The sequence below is a fragment of the Sparus aurata genome, chromosome 4, assembly GCF_900880675.1.
Source record: "Sparus aurata chromosome 4, fSpaAur1.1, whole genome shotgun sequence".
NCBI lineage: Eukaryota > Metazoa > Chordata > Actinopteri > Spariformes > Sparidae > Sparus > Sparus aurata.
The window spans coordinates 1,156,895-1,176,839 of record NC_044190.1 but is presented as its reverse complement, the minus strand read 5'-3'; the positions used below and the strand labels follow the sequence as shown (position 1 = coordinate 1,176,839).

Sequence of the window (19,945 nt, the reverse complement as noted above, 5' to 3'; positions counted from 1 at the left end):
TCCGCGGATAAAGTGATGGACTGACTGCTGTGATCAGCTGTTTCCTGGTTTTGAAACTCCCCGGCTGTGGGTCGCACCATAGACATATATACAAAGACACCTCATTGAGCGCTGGACCGTATGTCAACGTCGCCACCATGGAAGGAGGCAGCTCAGCCCCGTGAACTAATACGAGTCAATGAAGTGAACTTTATAAAGCTCACTTCTACAAAGTGCCATAAGTTAATTCAGGAAACAGATACAAACCAAAAACAACGTAACATTCTCTGATGACTATAAACATTAACTACTTCTTATATGTTCAGTGTAAAGGTCCGCACCAAACCACAATATGTATTTTTATAATGTTTAACAAGTGTTTATAGCTGCTAATGTATGTAATGCTGTTACTGTGATGATACATGACAGTTAAATATTTAATCTGTGTCTATATAACCAGATCCTGACATGTCAATGTGACATCTTTCTACCATACTGTCAACTTGTTTTATTAAATTTAAGTTTAAATAACTGACTTCATAATATATGAATCAGAATCAGAAATACTTCATTGATGCCCGATGAGAAACTGCAGCGTTACAGATGCTCCCATTCAAAGTCAAGAATATGCAGAAAAATACTACTACTACTACGATTAATAATAATAATGATGATGATGATGATGATGATGATGATGATGATGATGATGATAATAATAATTAAAACTATATATGGTGCGTATTTTACTAGAATTAAATGTTATTTTATACAATATCATATGTTATAATGTTCTTTCATGGAGTATATCTCTATACTGCTGAAAAAAAGAAAACAGGCTCACTGCTGCTGCAGTTTATCTTGATTTGCAGACTTTGTTAATTTTTTGTCGCAATGATTATCATTAGTACTTAGATCATCAAAAATCAAGCATAATTTGACCATGGATAGACACTTAAACAAATATTCAAAATTCAGAAGTTTTGACAATTTTTTTTATATACAAAATAACTGTAATTACCACACATATAGGCAAAAAAGTACTAGGGCCCTATGTTTTCCGCGATCACGGAATCGCGGACGGAATCGCGGAATTGGCAGATTAAAACGGAATCTACTTTTTAACGCGGAATATCGCGGAATTTGACATAATTTCACTGAAATGTTGTTCTCGTGTGGAAGAGGAACGTTTGTCTGGGGAAAACTGCACGGGGGGAACCAAATCTGGGTGGCACAACAAGTCCTCGCCGCCTCCCTCCTCACAGACTGAGCTCCCCCGTCAAAACAATGTAAGCATGGCGAAGCGGCTGTTCATGGCTCCGTCTTTGTCGGCGTATAAGCTGAGAAACTTGAGATTTACCCCTCAGTACAGAGCCGAGCAGTTCCCGAACGACTTGTATGTGTCAGGTGAACTGTTGTTTTGCAAAGAAGCAGACCTGAGAAATCGTAATTAAAGGTGTATGTAACGTTAATGCGTTAGTTAGCCACCTGTCCGATTTATATTATCGGCATATCACCAGAGTGACTGTTAACTGCTGCTAACAGTAGCTGCTGTTAGCTAGCTAGCCCCGTTAGCCACAACCCTGTTAGCTGACTCTGCCTGGGCTGGGAGGCTTTTCTGGATCTGCCTGAGAGCTGACCATGTTTTTATTCAATGAAACCCATAAAAACACAAAATATACTACTGTATGAAGAATTAAATGTTTTTGATGCACTTTACTGTACTGTACGGTACAGTATTGAGGAAATATGTTTGTCACCTCAATTAATTTAAGGTCATTTCTATTTAATTTGTGTACATTTTAGTCATTAACATTAAAAACATAATGTTTTTGGTAGTATAATGAGAGTAAATCGGGATTCACAAAAATTAAAACAGAAAAAACGGAATTCACAAAAATTAAAACGGAAAAAACGAAATTAGGGAAAAAATAAAACAGATTTTATAGGGCCCTAAAGTACCGAAAACAGGTATTGATATATACCGGTACCGACTCGCAGGTACCGAGTATCGGTACCGTATCGGTTCAAATGTGAAAGGTACCCATCTCTACTAATGAATCATCTCTCAACGGCACACACACCTGCTAAACTAGTGGCCAAGAACACCGTTGTTGATGATGACAGCAGGCCAGGTGTGGCTATCATGACCTCCGCTAACAAAGAAGGGCACAGAGCTGTCTGAGCAGCTACAGCTGGATTTTTCTGCTCCAGCTTCACAAAAACTTGACACAGACTGAAATGAGTGCAATGATAGGCAGGTATGTTGTTGAGAACATGCTCCTGTTTTTAGCAGCTGACTTGGACTCCTTCAGAGCACTCACTGGCAAAAATATCGGGGAGAACAGGTGCCGGTCCGCCATGCACAAAGACATTTTCTTTAAAAAAAAAAAAGTTTTTTGGCCTTTTATGGCTTTATTGATAGTACAGCTGAAGATATGCCAGGAAACAGGGAGAGAAAGAGGGGGAGTGACACGCAGCAAAGGGACCCAAGCCGGGAGTCGAACCAACTGAGCTAAACGGCGCCCCACAAAGACATTTTCTAAATGCATGGATGCCGAGTACGCTAAAATGAATGCCGAGCTCAAAAGGGGGAATAATTAAAAGTAACAAGTAGCCTAAGTAATAAGTAAAGTCCTGGTAACTTGGTAGTTACTTTTATAGTGGAGTAATTCCGTTACTAACTCAGTTACTTTTTGGAAGAAGTAACTGGTAACTATAACTAATTACTTTTTTAAAGTAACGTATTCCAAGGGTTCAACATTCCCATTGAAGCATTGCACTTTGCTCATGACCCCTTTTCTTTTTTTTTCAATTCTGTTTTTATTATGATTTTCATGGTCCACATGTTCATTCACATATCAATTCACCAATCTCATCCATTCATCTGTGAATTACAACTAAGTTGCACGATAATGCTTCCACGATACCACTGACAATACAGATAGGGATGATTGGTCCTCCTTCAATCACATAAAAGATGACATTAATAAAATAAAACAAAAAAAATAAAAAAAATATTAAGCCCATAACTCCTTAGGCTTGGAACAAGAATGCTGGGGTGCACATCTGCTATACTAGAGAGAAAAAAATAAAATAAAATGACTGATGCATAAGGGTTAAAAAGGAAAAACATAGATGAAAAAAGGAAATGGATATGAGACCTGGTACTAGACAAACGATGGACAAACCGGAGTGACATATCTCATCCATCTTTCCCATTTTTTCAAAAACAGACCCTGTTTTAGTCTTATAGCAAAAGTAATTCTCTCCATCTTAAAAATGTTATAAATGATGTCAATCTACTCATCCACTGTAGGTTTTTCTAGTTTTAACCACTTCCTTGTTATAGCTTTTCTAGAAGCAGCACTTAGAATCTGAAATAAGTTTTTGTCATTAGAGGAGACATTTTCTAATGGTAAAACTCCTAAATATAATGATACAAACTCAAAAGTAATGTCCGTCTGAAATACTTTTTGCAAAATGTTGTAGACCTCTTGCCAAAAAGGCAACAATATTGGACAAGACCAAAATATATGAAAATGATTTGCCTCGGGGCAACCACATTGTCTCCAACATATAGATGAATTGGAATAGTGTCTTTTTTGAGCTGGAGTGATAAAATATCTAATAAGGGTTTTCCAACAAAACTCTCTCCATAGTGTTGAATTTGAAGTTTTCCATTGTATCTCACATAAATATTCCCAATCTTCTTCGCTTAAAACTAGATTTCCTTCCCTCTCGCATTTCTGTTTTACATGCAATGAGCTACCCTTCATTTCTTGTAAACCCCTATAGAGTCTTGAGATTGTTTTTTGGCCTGGGCCTGAAACATATGCATCCATAACTTTTAGTAGAATGTTATCCCATTGCTCTTGTTTAATCTCTTTCCTTATTTGTTCAACATAGTGGCGAACCTGTAAGAATCTAAAGAAGTCATCATTCTTTAGACCAAATTGTCTCTTTAGATTTTGAAAACTGTTCACTGACCCCTTAAACAAAAAAGTACAATATGCTGTTAATCCATGAGCTTTCCATGCCTTGAATCTTGAATCTAAAGTTTTAGGCATGAAATCTGGATCAAATGTACAACATCTCAGTACTTTTATCGCCTCTTTCAAATTATTTTTAGTTATTAGCCTATTCCACAGCTTAAGTGGTAAACTAATCCAGGGGTTTTTCAGATCAGTTAATTTATTCATCAATCCCTTATCCCCTATTGCCGCTTGAATTGGGAACTCTGCTGTTATGGCCTCCTCCAACTCCTTCCATCTAGCACTATATTCAGGGTTGCACCAACACACTAACGGTCTCAACTGAGCTGCAATGTAATAATCTTTTAAACATGGGAGCGCAACACCCCCCTTATTTTTTGCTAACTGTAAATTCTGATATTTGATTCTTGGTCGGCGCCCCTGCCAAATGTACCTGGAGATGAGTTTATCCCACTCCTGGAACTGTTGATCAGGTATATCTAGTGGAAGGGATTGAAAGAGATACAACAACCTCGGCAGAATAACCATTTTAACAGATTCAATACGTGAACCAAAATCGAGAAACGGTATTAAATCCCATCTCCTAATGTCTTCTCTAATTTTGTTGTTCAGGGGGAGAACATTCAGTGAGAGCAGTTTTGACAAGTCTGCTGGTATATTCACCCCCAAATACCTCATGGATTCAGCTTCCCAACTCAAATTATATCTTTTCTTCACATTTTCTGAGGGACTGTAATTGAAACTGAGAATTTGTGTTTTTGAAACATTTAACTTATACCCAGAGAAAGATCCATATTGATCCAAAAGTGAAAACAAATGTACTAGAGATTGTTCTGGACTGGATAACTGGATCAGTATGTCATCCGCAAACAAGGAAATCTTTTGTTCCCCTCCTTTCATATGTATTCCTTTAATGTTCTTATTTTGTATAATCCATTGACTCAGGGGTTCAATAAAAATCGCAAATAAAAGGGGGCTAATTGGACAACCCTGCCTTGTTCCACGTTCCAGTGAAAAGGGGTTCGAAACTACTCCATTAATTTTAAGTCTAGCCCTCGGGTTATCATAAAGAGCTTCTATTGTCTTAATAAAGGAGTTGTGAAAACCAAACTCATCTAGGACTCTGAACAAAAGAGACCAATTTACACGATCAAACGCCTTTTCTGCGTCTAGCCCTACTAATACTGCTTCTAAATCCTGTTCTATTATATGACTTACTACATGTAGAGTCCGTCTGATATTATCTTGGGTTTGTCTCTGACGAATAAAACCCGTCTGGTCAAGGCTGATGATTTGTGGCAACAGTCCTTCTATTCGTTTGGCCAGTATATGTGTAAAGATCTTGTAGTCCTGATTTAACACGCTAACCGGTCTATAGTTACCGCATTCAGATCTATCCTTCCCCTCTTTTGGATAAGTGAAATAACTGCTTCCCTCCAGGAGGGCGGTATTATATTCCTTTTAAGAACCCAATTAAAGGTGGATTGCAACATAGGGATCAATGAATCCCCCATCACCCTGTACCACTCTGAAGGAAACCCATCAGGGCCAGGAGCTTTCCCTGATTTAAGATGGGCTATGGCTGCTCTTATTTCTTTCTCTGTAATTTCTATTGCAAGTTGATTACTCTGTTCACCTGTCAATTTAGGAAGATTAATTTTCTCAAAAAATTCTTCCATTTTCCCTCTATCAACATGAGGTTGAGAGTATAGTCTTTGAAAATATGTTTCAAAGCTATTCTGTATCTCTTCCAATTTATAATGTACTAAATTAGTTATCGGGTTTTTAATTTTATGGATTGAATTCTCTGCCTGTTGCTTTTTCAGCCTATAAGCCAACAACTTACTGGCTTTCCCACCTCCTTCATAATACTTCTGTTTAGTAAATATTAACTTTTTTTGTATTTCTCTTGTATAGATCTCATCTATTTCATTCTTTTTCCTCCTAAGTGCTTCTTTAATTTCCTTGTCATTTGTGTCTTTATGTTTTTGTTCCAACTGTTTCAATTCTGTTTGGAGCTGGTTTAGCTCTTTTAGCCTAGTTCTTTTTAAATGGGAACTGTACCCGATTATCTTACCACTCAGCACTGCTTTACATGCATCCCACAATATCGGAGGTGTAACCTCTCCATTGTCGTTCTGATCCAAAAAGTCGGTAATATCCTTCTTAATTTGGTCCTTCATATGATTCAAAATATGTATGTTTAATCTCCATAAGGTGTTTCTCTGGGACTGTTCGAGATTTAGTTTTAAATACAGAGGGCTATGGTCCGAAAGGTCCATAATCCCTATGCTGCAATCACCAACCCTGTGTAAATCTTTACCAAAGATTAAAAAGTAGTCAATCCTTGAATACAACAAGTGTGGATTAGAAAAATATGTATAATCTCTCTTTAAGGGATTTAATTCTCTCCACACATCCACTAAACCAATATCCTTTATTGCCGAATTGATCCTTTTGTTCAGGTGACTGAGCTGAGCTACCCGTGTTTTTGATGAATCCAGTTTAGGGCATAATCTAATATTGAAATCACCCCCACAAATTAATACCCCTTGAGATTCTGCTATAATCAATTCAAATACTTGACTAAAAAAACTCCAATCAGAATTAGGGGGGGCATATATATTCAGCAAAGTTATCAGTGAGCCATTTAAGTTCCCTCTCAAAAACACATATCTTCCTTCTGTGTCCTTCTTTTCAAATAGGGACTCAAAACATATTTTACTGGAAATTAATATGTCAGATTAATATTATAATTGACCATTCACATTATAAGTTGCTATTTTAATTGCTTGCATATAGTGTCCAATATTGAAAGGAAATTATAAAAGGGAAAACCCTCTCGCACCAACGTAAGTATTCACCTTTAACTGAATGTATCACAGGCAGCACCCCAAAAGCTGCATGAAACGGCAGCAAAACATGCCTCTTAATGAGGAACAACACAAACACAGTAACACATGAAAAAAAGACTTCCAATAGTGAGGTCTTCATTTCGACCCTTATTAGGCCCTGATGGTAAAAGGGCCTTGAGGGAAATCCTCCCTCACCAGCCGGTGAGAGAGGGCCCTCAGCCATTTGCAGTTTTATTCTAATGTCCATCCGGCTGTCTGACAGAGGAAAACAAAACTCCCGACGTTGTTGTATGTTCATAGTTATAGCCTGTAAAATGTTCCCGTAATGTACAGTACTTGTTCACAGTCTGTTCTTACTGATAGCTGGTTCTCCCGGATTCTCCTCTTTAGAATAAAAACTCACCCCTTCATCTCCGGGACCCCCAACGACTCGTGAATCACAGATGTTTTATAGTCATTCTGGATCCTGGCGCCTAAACACCTGTAGTTTTTCCACGTAGCTCCTCCCTTTGCCTGCTCTCTCCCGGTTCCCCGATCTCCTGCTCGTTCGCCATGTGAACTTCTGAATCTGCTCCAGCAGAGATTCCGGGTGTTTAATAACCGAGACCGAGAACCCCCTCTTCGCCATGTCCCCGGTCGCCTCCTCCGCTGATCCGTACACCACTGTCCCCTCCGGGTAGAACACTCTCAACCGGGCCGGGAACGGAGTTTGAAATCTGATTTTCTTCTCCTTCAGTACTGATTTCGCTTCGGCATATTCCTTTCGTTTTTTCAACACATCAGGCGCGTAGTCATGATCCAGATTAACACTTTTTCCGTGAAGTTGAAATCCCCGCTTTTGCCAGGCCAGCTTCAGTAACTCCTCTTTCATCCTGTAGCTTGACAATTTAGCCACAATGGACCTCGGTGGAGCTCCCGGTGGCGGCTTCGGTGTCAGGGCGCGGTGAGCTCTCTCCACTCGCAGCTCAAAGGAGTCCTGGAGCCCCAGGCCCTCCCGCAGCAAACGCTTGACATAACCCACCATCGATGGAGAGTCCTCCTCCGCTCCCTCTTTAACTCCGTGGATTCTGACGTTCTCTCTTCTGGAGCGACCCTCTAGATCCGTCAGCTTTGCATCCAGGTGTATCTGCAGTTTCAGCAGCTCCGTAACGGCTTCTTCCGCCCCCTGAATCCGAGTTTCGGCCGTGTCGATCCTCTTTTCCGCCTCCTCTATCCTAGTGTTAGTTTTGTTTATTTCTTCACGGATCTCTTTCAGCTGCTGACTGTTGTCCTTCCTAAACTCCCTTAGTTCTTTCAGTATAAGGCCCAGACCTGCTTCTTCCATCTGCTCTTGGCCGTGGTTCGAGTCCGCATCCTCCATTTCGTTGCTAGCTTGGAGCTCCTGGCTAACTTCGTCTCTCTCAATTAACTCCGACTGCGTGAACTTTTTCGGCTGATATTTAGGCATTCTCAAAACCCATAGTCCTAAACTTCATCTACTCTCACATTTTTAAACCTATTCGAGTTGTTGTGGGCAATTTTTACTTCGATATGTCGGGAGCAACTTTCCTATGCTGCCATCACCTCGCTCGTCAAACCGGAAGTCAAATTAGGCCCATGACCCCTTTTCTGTCAAACCTGAAGCAGACTTCTGTGCAGAAGCAAAAGGGTTGATGTCTTCTATTGATGAGAGCATCTTTCAGATGGAAATGGTTGATATGCAGTCCTCCTCCTTTGCTTTAAAACAGCACTTGCAGTCTGAGGGTGCAGAGAACTTTTGGGCTAACCATGTTAACCAATATCAGTACCCCCACAACAAGGAAAGTGGCCATGCTAATACTGACAATGTTTGGGTCCACTTATACGTGCAAGTCTAGCTTTTTTCATATGAATGCCATCAAAACAAAGGCACGTTGCTCCATGACCAGTGAGATGTTGCATGGGTGTCTTAGATTTGCCCTTACTACCTACAGTGCTTTCCACAAGCGCCGGCTACCAGCCATATAGCCGACTACACAGTTAACTCCAGCCGGCTACTTTAATGACTATTATTTTTCGATTTTAATAAAGTTAAATGTTTTTCTAACAGACTGACAATAATGTCAAACTGAGCCGCACTCATTAAAATTGTGATTCGCTGTGCTTGTACTGATAATAATCACAAATTACTCCGATCATCGCCGACTTCATTGATCACAAGGGAGAGAAACTCATCCGCGGCCCCGACACGCGGTGTGTGTGCGCGCGCACTCAGCGGAGTCAGTGTGTCGGCCGTCGGAGGCGAGAAGCAGGGCTCACCATAATACGCTTATTTTGTCACCGGTAATCCACTCTTCTCTTCCAGCGTCCATTTAGCAATACCTGCGACACGTGCTGGCATCAAAAAACACTGTCGGTTGTACAAATGAAACCAAACGGACTCTAAGAGTGTATTTTCATTAGTTGCTAAGGGAGAAACGTTCACTGAGTGTTTAATTGTGTAGCCACCACTGCAGACTGTGAAGGTGTCATGCACCGACAATAAGATATTTACAAGCCCAGAACACCTCATGATGCAATATTATGTGAGCTTGTATAGCCTATTATTTATTATTTTCAGTGCGCAAATCACAGTTTTTATTGGTGCATTAGCGTCTGGCATACTTAGTTACACTAATGAATAAAAGAAGATGCGATATTTTGTAATAATAATAATATAATATATAGAGTAGATATCGATGCTGATAATAATGATAATATTAATATTAATATTAATAATAATAATAATAATAATAATAATAATAATAATAATAATAGAGCAAATGTCTGAGAAATTGATATAGGCTGCCTAACAGCATTATTATTATTATTATTATTACATTTAAGACCAGATCGTACTACCCCCCCCCCCCCCCCCCCCCCAGGCTGGCTACTTATGTATTATGGCTGGCTAGTCTGTGTCTTAGTGGAAAGCCCTGTACCTATCAGCCAAACTATGTTGAAATAGCAAAGTCAAGGCAGTGTCATTTTTCCCATTAACTTGAACAGGCTCAAAAAGACAGCAGCATGATGTATGCTACTTTTACATCACATGAGGCATGTTATGCTGTCTCTGTGACAACAGAGGGCTACCTCAGTAATGAGGGTCAGTACAAAGCTGGCTTTGCCCCGACACTGACCCTCGTAAAAGGATCAGTCCCAACCCTACGGGACCCAGCAACTGCATCTGATTCACAAATAAGTGTCTCCATGTTTTAATAGTATTTACAGTTGCCTACGAGTATGGTGAAGTCAGCTTCAAATTGGCTAACTAGTAAGCTCCGCTTTGGTCCGCTATGTAATGGCGTTTGAAGCGAGTTTAATGTTAATGATATTACGAGGGAGCTTAGTTGTCACTGTAAAAAGTCTGGCAACAAGTGCAGACCGGAGACAGAGACTATGCGAACAGTGTCCAAGAGTTTGGAGACTGTGTTGGAGACGAACACGCAGAGTCTGAATTTCTTCAGGAGCCTCTCCTTCTGGGTCCGATTCTGGGTCAAACTGGTATAGTTGAACGACAGCTTCTCTGCGAGCCATAGCGCTACATTCACCGCAAACATTACGCATGCTACTGCTAGCATAAGCAGCATCCTCTTCCTGAGAGGGGCGTGTAGCAGGCAAGGCAGGTGTTGACAGAAGGAGCTCATTAGCATTTAAGGCACAGGAACAGCCTGCTCTCAGTAGAGCTCACTTGAGCGACTTTTAGACAGCTGAAATTCAGGACAACAGATGGGTTTGGGGCAATACATTTCGAATACAGTGTTGTTGGACCTCTGACAGCTGTGTGAAATTGGCGAAAAACAGTATAATATGGGACCTTTAACAGTGATGTGCCCAAAGTAACACCATCTGTCATTAACAAACACAACCAGCCCTCCTCCTTTCCTCTTACCACTCTCTGTCGTCCTGTCTGCCTGCCGGATTTGAAAGCCATCCAGGTTGGCGTTCGTGTCCGGGGTCAGTGCTGTTAGCCACATCTCAGTGAGCACCATCATGCTGCACTCACAGTAGTCCCTCTGTTGCCAGGTCGGTGCCGTTAGCTCGTCCATCTTGTTGGGTAGAGATCTCACATTCCCCATGACGACAGGTGGGTCAGTAGCATCTCCTCCTGCAACGGCGAGCAGCTCTGGCACAGCACCCACGTCTCCTCCTCTTCAGCTGGCGGGGGACATCGGGCTGCTCGTGCGGCGCCACTGTGGCGCTACTGAGGGCCCTCAGCTGATCCCTACTGTAAACAGTATGGCTGCGTACAGGCTTCTCGGACACAGCGGGAAACAGTGAGAAAAGAAGTATTCAGACCAGAGACTGGTCTCCATACTGCCCGGAGAGAGAGCTCCAAAGATTGGTAAAATAGTCAAAAAGTACAGAAAGAAATATAAAAAGAGGAAAAAGTTCAAAAATTAGTGGCGCCTAGGGCTGGAAGAATTGAGGGGTGTCATACCAAGGACAGAAGGTGTTTTTCGACCAGTATTATATGTCAGATGTACAGAAGAAACGCAAGCAGGTGCGGAGTTAATAAAGCAACTTAAAGAGAGAAAAGTGAGAGCCCAGTCACCATTCCCCATCCAACTGAAAATCCACCTGGATTCCAGTGTGAAGGCCGGACCTGGATTCCTTCTCGACCCCTAGTGGATGCAGCCGCCATTCATAAGGAGATGGGGATCCACGTTAAGCATAATGATCACGAGAATCTTCATAAGGAACTGTTGCGTAATCTCTGGTCCGCAGCACACTTATTGATTGAGATGAATAATTGGACAATCAACTTGGTGATGTAAGTTAAATAACATTGGATTTAAACTAGTGACATGTTTCTCTTAATTATATATTTATAGGCATATTTTTCTTGAAAAAAAAACATAAGGAAAAAAATTGTTTAAATTGGCTGGTCCATACAAAGAGAGGAGAATAAGTTAATGAAGTTACTCCAGGATTAATGTCTTCTGTCCCTCCCAGCAATACCTACATAAAGTTATAGATATAACATATTGAACCAATAACGGTGAGTGACAATGCCCCTGTCATTTTGAATCTGGATTGGGTTAAGATTAGGATTTTTTTCTGATATTGGAGACTAAATGTGTTGTTACTGACCAATACAACGGTATAGCAAGATTTAAAACAATGTTAAATAGAATATTTAGAGACAAATGAATGAAGAAGTAACTCCATCAATCCTTTGGGGAGGGGCTAAAACAGCTATTGGGGAAACTTTTACAGATTGCTTCAAGACAAAAAGAAAAGGAACTTGGTGCTGAACTTGGGGCTGCTGACTCTCTCCACTGCTGTGTCGTTGATGAAGTGCGGTGTGTGGATAGGCTGGCTCCTCCTGAAGTTGACGATGATCTCCTTAATTTGTCAACTTTCAGGGTCAGGTTGTTGGTTTTGCACCAGTCCACCAGATGTTTCACCTCTTCTCTGTAGGCCGTGTCATTGTTATCACAGATAAGGCCCACTACTTCCGTGTCATCCGCAAACTTCACAATGTGTTTAGTAGTGGGTCATAAGGGTGAACAGCAGCCGACTCAGGATGCAGCCTTGAGGGGAGCCGGTGCTCAGGGAGATGACACTGGAGAGGTTGTTGCCCACTCGCCCAGACTGTGGATGCTGTTATAATGTGTAGTGATTGAGATCCTGACCCACCAAACATCCTGGAAAGTGACAAAGTTACATTTTTCGTGCTAAATTACATAATCATCATCAGTAAACTGGACCTGTCTGACTCACTCGCAGGTAGGGAGGCTGTTTTCTGGGGGAAAATTCACTGAAGTCTCGGTACAGAGGGCTGAAGGTCGCGGTGATGTATTTTCATCACAAACATTCCGTGAGTTAAAGGAGTCATCACCTGTTTTTTTACATATCCAGTCCCTCTTGGAACGCTTTGGATCAATTCTTAAAACTTATTAGAAAAAAAAAAAAATTTAAAAAATCAAACATAGAGCTTGTTCTGACACTTTTTCATACCATGACTTTCTCACGCGAGATTATGCGCGAGGTTTTGACCGGTCCGGATGTGCATTGTATTAATATGTAATGAGGCGCGCGTTGATTGGCCGCAGGAAGGACAGAGCCGGAATGGGGGGCGAGCCTGCATGCACACAGACTCCACAACATAAACAGCCCCCTGTCATGGCACACACACTGAATGATGAACCTTACGGAATTCAGGCATTTATTTACGAGCCGGAGTCGGAAACCGAACTGGAGAGTGAAGAGGCAGAGACGGTGGAAGAGACACATTTCCACTAGGACGTCTCTGAATGGTAGATTCTTTTTTTTCCATCTTACTTTTCACACTCGTGTTTTACATGTAAGACTTGAGTTTTAATGCTGGCGGTGACGATGTATGGCGTGAAAATGACAGAGAAATAAGCAGATTCGGCGTGCTCACTCAGAAAGTCTGGCTGAGGACGGCTGTGAGCCGATGCTTATGCAAGTAGCCTCTTGTGGTAATGTCACCACAGGAGCAGAGTCAAAATCTCGTGCTTTAGGAATGCGCACTACTGTGCGCTATTCCTGTTCAGAAAAAGAGCCAAAGCGAAAAAAATAAGCCACTTTCAAACTCCAGCTTTTCAGGCAAGTTTCAACAGAGATCCAACACCAATATGCATGATTTAACAAGAGAAATTGCGATTTCCGGGTGATGACTCCTTTAAAGTATTTTGCCGCTGACAGATGCTGTTTTTCAGGCAGAAATGTGATGAAGAGTTGGTAGGACAGGTGGGAGGACAGACGCTTCTCAACATACAGCTGTGGTATTTTTTTCCTCATATAAGTTGCCAAAGACAGTTAGCTACAGTTACTACGTTACTTTTGTTTAGTCATGTAACCTTGCTTTGTGGTAAATTTCTTTTTATTAAGCTGAGTCAGTTATCAGACTGAACGATCACTACGCCCATGCTCCGCGCCGCCGGCTTATCCGTTTACACTTGTTCGGTTCACCAATAATGCGGCCCTGATACCACCTCCAGAGATGGATCAGCACCGGAGCGAAATTTCACCCCTCGCCGCATCCGAAACTTTAACTCAGAGGAGAATGCAGAGAATTGGTGCAGGATCCCTGCATGCAGTGTGAATGGGGCTGATGTGGTCCTTGACCCCCCATGGTGGGGGTGAGTGCTACGGGGTGGTAGTCATTGAAGGAGGAGATTGTGGGTTTTTTAGGCACCGGTATAATTGTGGCAGTCTTGAGGCATGATGGTACCACAGCCTGGATCAGCGAGGTGTTGAAGATGTCTGTGAGAACCCCTGTCAGCTGGGCAGCACACTCCTTTAGCCCCCGTCCTGGTATATCGTCGGGGCCCGCTGCTTACAAGGTGTTCACTTTTCTCAGGGTTCTCCTGACCTCAGCTGTATCCAGGCTGAGTGCCTGCTCATCCTGGCAAGGAACAGTTTTCCTCACAGGAAGTGGTGTTGAGTGCCCCAAACCTCCCAAAGTGGTTAATTAGCTCGTTGAGAAAGTTGATGTTGTTGTCGCAGGGGGGAGGAGTAGGTTTATAGTCTGTGATGACCTTGATACCCTGCCACATTCATCTGGTGTTAATGGGGTCATGGGAGAAGTCCTGCACTTTCACTGAGCATGAGCATGCTTTGCAGTTCTAATGGCATGGTTTAGGTTGGCTGTAGTTGTTCTAAGTGCCACCAAGGTTTTTTCCTGATTAGCGGGGGCTTGTTTTCAGGAATTGGCATCACAGAGAGATGGTCTGAGGAGCCAAGATGGAGGTGAGGTGAAGCTCTTAATGCCTTTTTGGTGTTACTGTAGGCCAAGTCCAGTGTGCTCTCCCCCCGGTTGCAAAATCCACATACTGATGAAAGTGAGGAAACGCAGTTTTCGTGTTAGCTTAATTCAGGGGCCATCCACATGGAAACGCTGTTGTGTGTAAACGCACATGTTTTGCATTGTTTTGGCCTTGTGTTTTTGTTTGGACAGCAAATCTGCATTCTTGGCGTATTGATGATGCCATCGCCCCACCCCTGACCTCTAGCCATTGACCTCTTACCCCCACGAAGTCTCATAACAACAACAACAACGGTGGACTACATGCTTGTGTTTGTGCTGCAGAAGATATTGAGCCTTACTCGCCTTGTAGTCGAGAGTGAGTCGTAGCAGCAGTTCGACCTCATCATCGGTCCATACAAACTATTCTGGTTTCCTTGCACTAGCCATTTTCATCTTGTTATGTTTGGTTTTTCCTTCTCTGTTTGTATACAGTGCACAAGCTTTATGCGCATGCTCCATCTCTTCTTCACCGTTTTTGGTGAATTTCAAGCGCCACCTATAGGCCTGGAATTTAACTACAGCGTGTTGAGTCGTTTACAATGGATCTGTTTGGATGCAAATATTCTTGAAACGATGCCAAGGAAGACGGGGTAAAACAGACATGGCCTAAAGTCCCCTGCCACAATGAAAACTCCCTCTGAATGTGTAGATTGCAGCTCACTGATGGAGTGGTACAGAACGTTCAGGGCTTCTCTTGTGTTAACACTGGGGGGAATGTACAATGTTGTGAAGATGATAACAGTGAATTCCCAGGATAGATAGAAAGGTCTGCATTTGACAGTCAATCGTTCAACATCAGGGGAGCAGTAACTTGAGACCAGCTTCCCGTTGTTGCACCAGTTGTTGTTGGTGTATATGCAAACACCACCGCCCCGGGATTTACCAGTAAGAGAGCTGCTCCTATCTGACTGCAATGTTGTTAGCCCCTCTATGTTAACGGCGCATTAGCGGCATTCTCTGTGGATTTGCCTTTAGGTTAGCTGTTAGCCCTGCTCAACAGCCGCGCTTCTGCCTACGCTCACACTGCCTCCGCTAGCTCCTCTGTGGGCTTGTGATGCTAGGAGCATCCATAGCAACGGGGGCTTGTCAGCGCAGCAATCTGTGGCTATGTACACACTCCCGAGTAGTCGTTTCTATGAAGCAGAAGCCACTGGATGGTCTGAATTCCAGCAAGAGATGGTGATAATATATCAATCTGTAGAGACTTTTGCCGGTTTTTGGCACCCTAGACGGCAGATTCTGATACAAACATTTTAAACTATCATAAGCCAGTGTAGCCACAGCCCTACAGGGCGCCACTATCTTGTTTAATCAAATAAGATGGTGTGGCAACAGAGAGAAATAGCAGATGCTTTTGCATCATTTTGTAAAAAACTATATGAAGATCTAAATCTATATCTAAAATGATAAATGACAGGTGTAAGGCCCTCTTTGCCAGCCTAAATTTGCCCTTACTGTCAGAAGATTAAGCTTTACAAATGGTATGTGAGATTACAGGAACAGAAATACAAGAAGATGGACAGATGGACTCACTTTAAAACTAACTCTAGTATTAGTTAGAGTTTTTATCGTACCCTTTCAAAGAGGACCCACCAGATACCATCACCTTTTGCCATAAATATTAAACCGCTAGCTGCTTTAATTAGATAAAATAATAACATCAAGGGCATAAGTGATGCAAGGCGAACAGAACATGAGATTTCGCTCTAAGTGGACAATTTATTGACATACATTAGCAACCTCTCTTTTTGAAAAAATATGGCAACCTCTCAGTGTACCAAATTAACCAATAAAAGTCAGAGGTGATGATGCTGTTGGTGCAATGGCCTGCAAAATTGTCAGGATAATGTTAATTTTGCTGGTCCTAGCAAGGGATTCAGATACCTAGAGATAATTATAACTTCTGCAATTTAGTTTACGACTAATTATGGAAAACTATGGGCTTGATAAGAAATGACCTTAGTAGGTGGGAAGTCCTCCCCTTATCCCTAATCAGGGCAGGTGTAAACAATACCAATGAACATATGGCCAAGCCTATTTTTCCTGTTCCAATCTTAACCTTAAAGATACCTACCTCTACTTTTAAGATAATTATTAAATGGCTGTCTAACTTTATGTGGCAAAAGAAAAGACCCATAATTATATTTTAAAAATGTTGTGTTTTTAAAATATTTGGGGGCCTCATTTTTACCAAACTCGTACCCAGCTTAAATCAATGGTTGCATGGTTTTGTCAAGATAAGAATAGTATATGGGTTGAACTGGAACTGAGTTACTGACCAAAAGTGTACTTGGACACAATCCCATTAATGAATCAGACTGTCTGGGGAGAACATAAATTCAGTAATCAGTGACTAAAAACTACTTTGAATATATGGTCAAAAATGAGAAAAAAAGTTAAATCTCCCAATGTCTAGATTAATGAAGTACCGATTTCTTAAATGTTTCTATTTATTTCTTTACCTTCCACACTACAGTCTGGGTTTCATGAGTGGGAGGATAAATTTCAATTATGTTGTGTCAGTTATTTTAAGGATGTGATCGGATGTATATGGAAGAACTTTAGCATAGATATATTCAGCCCATGCTTTCTTTCAGTATCTCCAACAGAGAAATTGTTTACAGAAACACAAAAAATGGCAAAGATGATGTGCTTCATAATCTACTTCCAGATTATTAGTTTTTTTTTACCAAACAAAGGGACTATTACAAAGATTATCACATATGTATAAAATGATATGAATTACCCCTAACACCTCCTTATGTCTTATTAGGAACACTACCAAAGGATGTAGAATACAACAATCAGAAATCATTATTGAGAATCCTTCTTTTAATTGCTAAAAAGATGATAACGGCATCCTGGCCACAGCCCTCCACAGTAACACAATGGAAGGAGAAAATTATGGATGTGTTCTATAGAAAATAAAACTGCTAGATTGCAATTAAAAACAGATCATTCTGACTAAATCAAGACCTGTTAATTCATACCTTTTCAAATAATGTGATTTACTAGACTCTCTCCTCACATTGATAAACTGTTGCTATTAATTCATAGCATACATTTTAGTTGTTTTTCTTTACCAACTGTTTATTTCACTGTATATTCCCCTGAGGAGAAGGCAAAAGAAAATGGACTGACTGTCAAGGCAAAAAGCCTGATTTACGGTGTGCGCCCCTAAATTTTGTGATTGTGCTCCTAAAATTTTCAGTTAGGGGCCACTGTGCTCCTAGTAAAAAAAAGTTAGTCTGGAGTCCTGGGTTGTCACGCCCAGGTCACACTAGCCCCATTTACACTGTCTTTTGGGTGCGGCTTTAGTACGCCAGTTCCCTGCCTTCGTCTCAGTGTGAATTTCTCGGAGGCAGCAAGGGATGAAATTTCGCTCCGGCCATGATCCGTCTCTGGAGGTAGTATCATTATTGGAGAACCGAACCAGTGTGAACGGATAAGCCGGCTTCGCGTATTGGGGGCTTGTCGATCAGACAGTCAGTTAACTACACGGGTCCTTTACTCAACTTAATACAGAGAAATTTCTCCCAAAGCAACGTTACATGACCAAACAAAAGTGACGTAGTAACTGTAACTCTCTTGGCAACCTGTCCTCCTGTCTGTCCTCCCGCCCATCCTACTGACTCTTCGTCACATTTCTGCCCGAAAAACAGCGTCTGTCACGGCAAAAAACTTTAACTCACCGAGTGTTTGTAATGAAAAAATAGCCTGCAGAACCCCCGTATCTCTACGAATGAGCGCTAATGCGGAAGGATACGGAGAGTTAAGTTTTGTTTTTATCGAAAGTAAACCTATCGTTCAGCAGCTGGGCCTCACGCTGTATTCCGCCACTCGCAGATCAGCTGTTGCCCAGTTACGCTAGTGCGTAGGGATGCGGGGGTTCTGCGGTTGAGAAAATGTAGTGCCAAAAGAAAGAGCGGTCTGACTGCAATGTAAAGTGGTGTGAATTTTACCTATACAACGTACACTTGAACTAATGTAAAACATTTTAGGTGAGCCTTATTTTTGGTGGTTAATTTCGCTTTTTTGCTGGACCCCATTCACTGCAGTCCAAAGCTGAGCCTCTGGGCTGGAGCAGCTCTATACTTCTCCAAACTGAGGCTGCGCTGATCGGTGATTACGGTAGGAAACAGATCGACTATAGATATGTACGTTATATGACCCCACTTAAAAAAAAACGAACTATCCCTTTAAGACATTATCTAAAGTGAAAAACCAGCTCAGCTCCGCCACACAGCGGACACGTACCTGGTTGAATCGCGGAGTTTGTTTCGCCATTGTTCGCTGAAAGTGAAACCTTCTCCTTCTGCACCCTGAACAACTTTTGGACCCTCCCCCTCCACACATTAGCCACTTACTGTGCCATTCCCTGCCCATCTAACACACACTGGCCTGCCACCTGTCAGTCCAGATTCCAGATTATTTAATTCGCTTTGGTTCCCTTCCACTACCGGTGTTAAGAAAAAAAAAAAAAAACACCATCAAATTTACTGATTGCACATGAGCGACTAAATGTAAAATTTGGTCACACTGTCTCAAATTTTGGTCGCAAAATGCACCGATTTGGTCGCAGTCTGGAGCCCTGCAACCAGTAGACAGGTAATGCACCAAGTTTAACCATAATGTAATCCTTTTCATGTTGAATCTGTGTTGTGGGTTTAGTTGGAGGAGAGTCGCTGCATGCAGAAGCGGCTGAAGGCCCTGCAGAAGAAGCAGTCTCAGATTGTAAAGGAGAAGATCCACCTGCAGGGGGAGCACAGCAAAGCCATCCTGGCCCGCAGCAAGCTAGAGAGTCTCTGTAGGGAGCTGCAGAGACACAACAAGACCCTGAAGGTACACCTCATCCTACTTTTGCTGTATTCATCAAAGTCATTTTCATCTTCTGTTGTGGCTTGACAATATGTCATTAGGCAAATCACCACAAAATAAGTATTTTCCAGGGTGTCCGCGGGGTTGTAAAAGGTAGTAAAACGTAGTAAATGAAATTGGCAAAAATCAAGGCCATTAAAAAGTATTAAAAAGTAATAAACATCATCTGACGAGGTATTACATTTCTGAACTACTATCCAATTATGAGTTGCAGGCCTATCTCCTAAAAATGACGTCAGACAGTGTGCGACACGGTAAAATTATTAGCGCCTCAGTCTATGCTCCAACTGGATAGCACACAGCTGGCTTGCTGCCAAAAGTTTGCAAAAGTTCGCTACTATTGACGAAGTCATGGGGAAATGTTATTTTTTGGACCTCTGGTTAGAGGACTCTAGATTCAAAGACTGGCTTAGGCCATAGTTGGTAACAGCCGAGAGGCTTATTGCCACATCTGTAAAAAGACA

General features: G+C 41.8%; 1 protein-coding gene across 3 annotated transcripts in view; it reads left to right on the top strand.

Annotated features, from left to right (window-relative positions):
- The window catches only part of txlng (taxilin gamma), an 84,683-nt gene that overhangs the window by 16,889 nt on the left and 47,849 nt on the right, over positions 1-19,945 (top strand). For all 3 annotated transcript variants that reach the window (XM_030414289.1, XM_030414286.1, XM_030414288.1), the window contains exon 5: positions 19,275-19,445. In XM_030414289.1, the coding sequence (XP_030270149.1) occupies positions 19,275-19,445 (171 nt within the window). The remainder of the gene's footprint in view (positions 1-19,274; positions 19,446-19,945) is intronic.